General features: G+C 46.3%; 1 protein-coding gene across 1 annotated transcript; it reads right to left on the bottom strand.

Moving 5' to 3' along the window:
• Window positions 1-5050: 5050 nt before the first annotated feature.
• LOC143013701 (E3 ubiquitin-protein ligase TRIM39-like) lies at window positions 5051-7772 on the bottom strand. Its single transcript, XM_076167352.1, has 2 exons — window positions 7633-7772; window positions 5051-7016 (listed from the first exon to the last, which is right to left on the bottom strand). Exon 2 carries the CDS (start codon window positions 7005-7007, stop codon window positions 5367-5369), a length of 1641 nt encoding a protein of 546 aa, XP_076023467.1. The 5' UTR covers window positions 7008-7016; window positions 7633-7772; the 3' UTR covers window positions 5051-5366.
• Between the last annotated feature and the right edge of the window lie 387 nt (window positions 7773-8159).

Below are 8159 nucleotides of genomic sequence, written 5' to 3'. Positions count from 1 at the left end.
CTAGAGATTGATATGATTTTCCCATCAGTCATGCTCTCTGCAGATTGGAATTTGATGCATATTTCATATTCATTAAGTGAAATTAGGCTCGCCTTGTTCATCACCGTTCCCATGTCGATAAGCGCCTGCTATTATTACTCTTCCCCTCCAACTGACAGCCCCTCTCTCTCTCTGACGCCGTTTCATTACCCAGGGTCCTCTCTGCTATCTCTGCCATTCCCGTTCAAGGGAGTTGAAAAATTACGAGGCATTTTATTTCAACTTATTCTGTATCTGCAAGAGGAACGGTTGCCTCTCACCACAATGGTTGCACTTAACTGCCCGTGGCTCTGGCAGGGCTGTGAAATCTCCTCGCTATCGGCCGGCCCGAGTGGATTAGCAATTAGAAGAGCCGGAGGACGTCCTCGCCATCGCCTCTGGCACGGGCCGGCCTTATATCAGCCGTAAATGCATAACCACAGATAAGGGCCGGCTTAACAGGGGGAGGCTTTGTCCCCCGCCCGGTAATAGACAGCAAAATTGTGTATTGGATTAGCCGAGGCTAATCAGAGGAGGAGATCAGTGAAGAATTGGAATGTTATTGATTAGGACATCGGGCCTCAATGCCACCAGGAGCCCCTGATAGCATCTCTTATTTACCAACCGGCCTGATGAATCGCCAGGCTCCGATAACGCCAACAATGCCCTTGAGTCCTGCATCAGCACAAGCAAAGGGCTGAGACTCTTTATATGTGTGTGTGTGTGTGTGTGTGTGTGTGTGTGTGTGTGTACGGAGCAGCACATCGGCAAAAACCTAGTGTGCAGCTGTTTCAGTATGGATTTGATTTTCAATACATATTTCAGTATTTGATGCCTGCTTTCGGTCGTTAAAGCAGAAGCCTGTTAGATGGTAGAGTGCATGGAGGGAGCCGATCAAGAACTTGCCTCTCTCTCTCTTCACACACCGTGAACAGGAGACATGATTGGCAGGTGAGGTAGTGATTCCAGAGGTTGTTAATTAGCCTGTTTATTTATTTATTAGCACTCAATAGTTGGATCCCATCAGTATGTTTAAGTTATTTACTATATCTATATAGTCAAACTGCAGACACACACACACACACACACACACACACACACACACACACACACACACACACACACACACACCCCAGTGTCCAATCACAAAGCAGCTTAGTAGGCTTCAGTGTGTTTTGACAGGATGTAAGGAATACGCTGAGACATCTCGTTGAAAGGCATCCGCTGAAATGTAGATAATGACTGAAGAAGCGTTATAGAATAGGCAGGTTAAGTGAAAGCGTTGACACTTAGAGGCCTCAGTGTTTGGTGGAGCACAGATGAATGAGGAGATAAAGTTCTGGTACCTGGTCAGAAATGTAACAGGGGCGTGTGTGTGTGTGTGTGTGTGTGTGTGTGTGTGTGTGTGTGGAGTGATGAGCCAGAGGAGACGTTCAGCAGACTGGAATAACATCTCATATAATAGCTGAGAAGATTTCCTTTCTTAACACTTTGAGCGTGGAGTAATTATAAGAACATTGTGATTAAGTCGGGCCGTTCTTCTTATTAAAAAAACTTCCATTCACCTATTTTCATGCAAACTAGGCCCCGATTCAATTTCAAAAGCAGAGAAATGAGATGGGGTTTTTCCACAAAAGCTTGGTTGAAGGTTTGTAGATAAAGGTGTGAGCGTCTGCACAGAGACATTATGATGGAAATGCACCATCAAATAAATGGAGACAAAGGTTCGCTCGGCTTGAAATCTATGTAAATTATACCAATCACAACCTTCCAAAGATGTCCGGCTCAATGTTCTCTCCCTCCTGCAAGGTCTCGTTTATTAATAGATTAGAATATGAACCTGTCAATCACCTGCGCCCGTGGTTTACTGGGTTTGTTTTGATGATGTAATGGATATGTATGTTCAGAGGGATTTTGTATTTTTGTAGATTCAGAGCCACAATCACGCACTTTAAGGTATTTTTCAACATTTTGGCCTATTTCTGTTTATGATGAGCTCATCAAAGTGCAGTTCAGCTCCAGATCCACAAAATTGATGCAGATTTCTCCAAAATGTATACCTCAGACACATGAACGCTAAGAGAAATCCAAGAGAATTTGTCCACAAGAGTTTGAACAAATTGTGACTCATTCACATCTCTACCACTAAGAACAGAGATCATCTTCATATCCTATCATTATTACATTTTCATTCATTCCTTCCTTTAATATGGTCGATGAAAGGTGACAGGCAGAGGAATATGAAGGGAATATTAAGGATCTCACTGATATTGAGTTAGACTTGTAGCAGTCTTGAGCGTCTACAAAGTGTTCTAATAGAATCTGCCTCATCCAGTTTGAAAGAGCGACCCCACCTAAGGAGTTTCATTAGTCTGCCTTTCACTCAACGCTCTAATCGCTCCATTATACCACAATAAGACAAAATGAGAGCAGAGAATGGTTCAAGTTCAGGTTTGCAGTTCCTGGTGTTTGACTTCAGTTACCAGGTAACACAGGTGGACCATGAGCAACAGAACGCTCCTCTGTTCAATAACTTATTACTTTAATGAACCATAACAAGGGAGATGTTCTATGTAAAGCAGCAAAAGGGGTAAACAGGAGCTTCATCATTAGACAAAGAGTAGTCTAACCCTTTCGTAGTGTTCAGTTTAAAGCACATAATGAGTTTCCCATCGTTAGGATGAGCGTCAGAGGTGACCGTTAGTAAACAGAGTCGGTGGGTTAGTGTCTAACAAATCCCCTCAAGTCAAACGTGTCCCGCTTCCTCCTGTGTTAGGAAACTCTGTGATCTCTGGAACGGTTGCCATGAAAACCTCACCTCCCTGTCTCACCAAACCTGTGAGACGCACAGCAGGGAGTCAGCTGGGAGAGTCTGCTCCTCTCCTGGGTGCCGTGTGTGTGTGTAAACCCACCCCCCTTCCTCACACCCATATGTTCAGGACCCGGGGAGCCGTCACTCATCGGCGCCGCCGCCTCTCCTGGCACTTCTGTAATCGTGATTACTGAATACAAGCGGGGGAATGTGAGAGGGAATCAGCGTCCACCTGGCTCCATTAGAGGGGGGGAACTCTTTATCCTTGTTTGTTCTAAAAGAGGAGACGCGTTGACGCTGTAAGGACTCATGCTTCCTCCTTTATGGGATTTTAATTGAGGCAGTTAAAGCTGCCTGTGAGGAATATGGCTATTAACCAGTTTGGACCCGCATGCAAACTGCTTCTGTACACTGAAGGCTCAAGCTCTTCCATCCTTACCTGTGGAAGAGAAGAGAAGAGAAGGAGAAACACATCGTTGATCATCTGCAGCATCTGTAAAGTGTGAATGTTATCTGGGCTGAGCAGCGAGGAGGAAGAGGTCTCACCTTCACATGCTGCAGGTGTGTGTGTGTGTGTGTGTGTGTGTGTGTGTGTGTGTGTGTGTGTGTGTGTGTGTGTGTGGGTGGGGGTGTGGGTGGGTGTGTGGGTGGGGGTGTGTGAGTTGTTATCTGTGTTTGCAAGGGTTTATATGTACATATTGTCAGGCGGGGGAGAGTGATTGTGTGTGTGTGTGTGTGTGTGTGCGTGTGTGTAATGAATGTTCTTTATCTACAGCAGTGTAATTATATTTGGCCCGCGAGATAATGTCAAATGTCTATGAGAGCTAGCCCGCTGGTATAAAGCGCATGCACCGCTAATACTACACATCCCAGAATGCTCTGCGAGTGCGTTCTGTGTGACATCACGAGCCATCTGGATGTGCTCAACCTGCAGCTTCAGGGGCGGGGCCGTGTCATCACACACACATGTACGCTGAGGTGAGGGCTCTTCAAACTAAGTCGTGCCTGTGGGAGAGAAGGACGCTGCAAGGAAACTTGGACCATTTTCCGTGCCGCCAAACCATGAAAGAGCAGATCTCTACCTCCGTGTTGCCAAGTGCACAGTTTGCTGATAAACTCTACGTACTCAGCGCCGAGTTTACCCGGCGATTTGCCGACTTTGAAGCCCAGAAATGTAGGTGTGGAGTGCTTAGTAATCCGTTTGCATTTGACGTGGAACGCGCATCAACCAACCTCCAGAAGGAGCTGATTGAACCCCAGTGTAGTGACACCCTCAAGTCAAAGTATGACTCTGTTTCCTCGTTTCATCCCAGACACAATTCCCCAACAACTCCGTCCCCAAGCTGCTCAAACGCTCTCTATGTTCGGCAGCATAGAGAGGGCAATTATTATTTGATTTGGGTTGTTCTGTTGTTCTGTGAAAAAAAGGTTTCCATTGAAAATGAACTTGAAAGGTTACAGATAGAGAGAGGCTTAATACTTTCTTTTATTTGTTTAGATAAAAGTAAGAAACGAATGCCACTGATGTATCTCTTATTTGAAAATCTATTTCTCATGTGTTTATAATATTAAGCTGTGCTTGTTCCAGTGAGTGGACCTTTTGTTTTTCCTGTGCTCCTGGATTCTGTTTTTGGGATCCACTCACTCTCGCTTCGTCAAGCGTTCCGTGTTCAGCGTCTCCAGCAGCAGCGCCCAGCTTCATCCTGGTTTGTGTTTGTTAACCACCTGATTCCATGTACTGGTGTCTGTTCCACATAACTGGGTCCAACCTTCAAATAACTTGATCGCCTGCCAATCATAACAATATCTAACAGTTTGACATAAATAAATAATAAACTGAGACTTTACAGAGCAACCTGGGGGTTAAGAGAAGAGCAATAAGGTGGAAACATAACACAACAGTCAGACATGAAGAACGCTCAGATCTCTAGGCTTGGTCTCAACTCCCCAGCTAGGTTTCTAGGCTGCTGCTTCTCACACCAGACTTCTTATTCCTATCACACTTTGACCACAAAGCATCGGTACATGGAGAGAAGGAGAACATGAGTAAATCAGATATGTGACAGAGATGGAGATCAAAGCCACGTGCCGCTTTCCTACAGAGCTTAAATGCACCTAAAGTCCAGATGGAGGACGATTCCACCACAGAGAACACAGAGAGAGAGAGAGAGAGAGAGAGAGAGAGAGAGAGAGAGAGAGAGAGAGAGAGAGAGGGTTAAACATGATTGGAAAGCTCTGGTTTTGTTTATTAGATTACAGATACAGTCTTACATGAACAGAGCTCTGCACTCAAACCTGAAAGTCAAACATGTTTTCAGATTTGATACCAAACATGAAAACAGCTGACATGACCTCATCCCAACTTTATTATTGTTTTTGTTCCAAAGATCAAGACAGAATTCAGTCCATTCATAAACCACAACCCAACATTTGTGATATTTACAGAGATCAATCAAAGTAAAGAGGGAAGATCAGCTGATCCTTTGTACTTTAGTTCCCTTAAACCACAGAAACGTTTCATGTAAACTCCTGCAGGTTAGGCAGAGTGACTGACAGCTGAGATGATCAGAGGGGCGGAGTTTGTACCATCATGATGAAGCCTAGGATTGAAGTATGGGAGGAGCTTATGAGTGAAGGAGCAGCCAGTGAAGGAGAAGATCAGAGCTGCAGCATCCACGTCATAGAAGGAGACCAGACCCTCCTCATAGTCCACAAACACGCCCACCTTCTCTGGCTTTGACTTTAGACTCAGAGGGACAGAGGGGACATCACAAGCTTCGTACTCATCTACATTCCACAACACAACAGTCCAGTAACCTTCCTGAGGCCTCAGTGTGATGGGTCCCTTCCTCTTGCTCGTCTCTCTGGTCACTCCTAAAGTCCACTCTGTCTTTCCTTTGACCTGAACCTCAAAGTAAAATCTTCCAGAGGAGAAACTCTGCTTTGCTAAAACACCAACACATTGATCAAATCTCTGTGGGTTGTCTGGGAGATTCTTCCTCACATCACCACGTTGAACTTGTTTCTCATCATCAGACAGGATGAGTTGAGGATGAGCTGTATCAGGATCCAGAGTCACGTCCACTGCAAACTGCTGGATCCTCTTCAGCTCCACCTTCAGCAGCTTCTTCACCTCCTTACTGAAGGTCTCCTCCAGCTGAGCCACAGCTTTCACCACACTCCCTTTATGTGACCTCTGATGGACTCTGACCTGTGTCCAGTCCTTGGTGGGAGGAGCAGAGCTGATGGATGAGAAGCTCTGGAGGAGGTGGAGGTGATCTTCAGAGAGTAGGAGCTTCTCCACATCAGCAGTTCTCTCTCTCTGTCCAGAGAGTTCCTGCTGCAGCTCCTTGATGAGGTCTTCAGTCTGTTTCTCTGTGCTCCTCTGCTTCTCCTCCATGGTCTTCCTGAAGTCGGCCTGGATTTTCTCCACAAGCTGCTTCAGATCGTTGAAGACCTGATCTCCATCTGCTCTCTCTCTGTCTGCAGTTTCCCTGCTGAGCTTTGCTGACTGTTTCATCTCCTGGATCTTCAGTAGTGTCAGCTGGATCTTCTGCTGAAGTTCAGCCACCATCTTCTCCAGCTCAGACTTCTTTCCCTCATATTCTTCTTCCAGAGGAACAAACTCATGGTTCTTGTGGTCTAAAACAGGACAGAGTGAGCACACACAGGTCTGGTCGGTCCTGCAGAAGAGCTCCAGAGGTTTCTTGTGCTTCTTACACATCCTGTCCTCCAGGTTGTCCACAGGATGGATCAGCTGGTGTGATCTCAGGCGTGCTGCTGTCAGATGAGGTTCCAGATGAGTCTCACAGTAAGAGGCCTCACACTTCAGGCAGGACTTGATGGCCTTTAGTTTGGTTCCAGTGCAGACGTCACACTGAACTTCTCCTGGTTTGGCAGCTGGTTCCTCTGATCTTCTGCTGGCTTCCTTTTGAGCCGACTGTCTGAACTCAGCGGCCATCTGAGATATGAACGTGTTGATCTTCATCTCAGGTCTTGTGCAGAACCTCTCGTTACACAGAGGACACACACACAGGACGTTACTGTCCCAGTGTTTAGTGATGCAGCTTTTGCAGAAGCTGTGTCCACATGGTGTGGAGACTGGATCAGTGAAGACCTCCAGACAGATGGAGCACAGGAACTGATCTTCAGACCGCAGACAGCTGGCAGCAGACATGTCTACAAACTGAGAACAGACCAGAACATGAGTGAAAACATCTCTGGAGACACAAACACTGATTGTTGAGCAGGATGAAGAGTCTGGAAGTCTTAAAGCTCCTGAAGTTCATGTCAGAGTGAAACAGGAGAGACGACTTTGTTCTTGATGGATATTATGAGCAGACTGGGGTTTGTCCTGAGGGGGCGCTCAAGGAAACGTCATGAAAAGACTTCAGGCTCAGCTTCAGGCTCAGCTTCATGAGGATTGATTGTGTATTGATCAGGACATGAAGCTTTTGTACCTTTAGTTCTATTCAGACTGTTTGACTTTAAAGTTTCCCTTTTCACTCTGGAGCTGAACTTTGCCTTTTAATGAGGTCACCATGACTACAGGCTGCACTCACTTCACTTCCTGTTGCCGTGGGTGCGGCTCAGTGCTGAGACTCACTAACACAGATAAACACACACTTCCTGACGCTCTTTTCTTGCTCTGACGGTAAAAACTGATGTGTGTTTACAAACACCAACGTGTGTGAACCAGAGCCAAGCCTTTAAGACTGAAGCAGTGAAGTGAGACGTGTGAGAGCAGCTCAGCCTGGACCTCATGCTGCTGCTGAAACTGACAAGATTCTGTCTGCACTCACCAGAGTTTGGCTGAGACGCTGAAGAGACGCTGAAGAGGCAAATTTCTGATCCTCTGGCTTCTCTTCTGCTTCAGTCGAGGCTCTGCTGGACTCTGACTGATTTGCTTTCGTTTCAGGAATATGACGTTGCAGCTTCTGCTTCCTCCTCTCATGTTGCTCCTCCTCCTGTAGCTGTTGTTGCTCCTCCTCCTCCTCCTGTAGCTGTTGTTGCTCCTCCTCCTCCTCCTGTAGCTGTTGTTGCTCCTCCTCCTCTTCCTCCTCCTCCTGTAGCTGTTGTTGCTCCCCCTCCTCCTCCTCCTCCTGTAGCTGTTGTTGCTCCTCCTCCTCCTCCTCCTGTAGCTGTTGTTGCTGCTTCTCTTCCTCCTGCAGGTTTGGAGGAAGGTTCTTCCTTTTTACAGACTTACACACGATGCAAAGTTTCTGGATTGTTTGTGTGTGAAATGATCGTTCTCTCTAACTGTTGCTCACTTTTGAAATGAGGCCACTCAAGTGTGTAGTTTTGAAAGTTTACTTAACAATCTGCAGGA

The sequence above is a fragment of the Genypterus blacodes genome, unplaced genomic scaffold (assembly GCF_046128005.1).
Source record: "Genypterus blacodes isolate CSIRO-AG114 ecotype Tasmania unplaced genomic scaffold, CSIRO-AGI_Gbla_v1 ptg000158l_1, whole genome shotgun sequence".
Classification (NCBI taxonomy): Eukaryota; Metazoa; Chordata; class Actinopteri; order Ophidiiformes; family Ophidiidae; genus Genypterus; species Genypterus blacodes.
The sequence above is the reverse complement of the archived record's forward strand: the minus strand, read 5'-3'. Positions and strand labels throughout refer to the sequence as shown.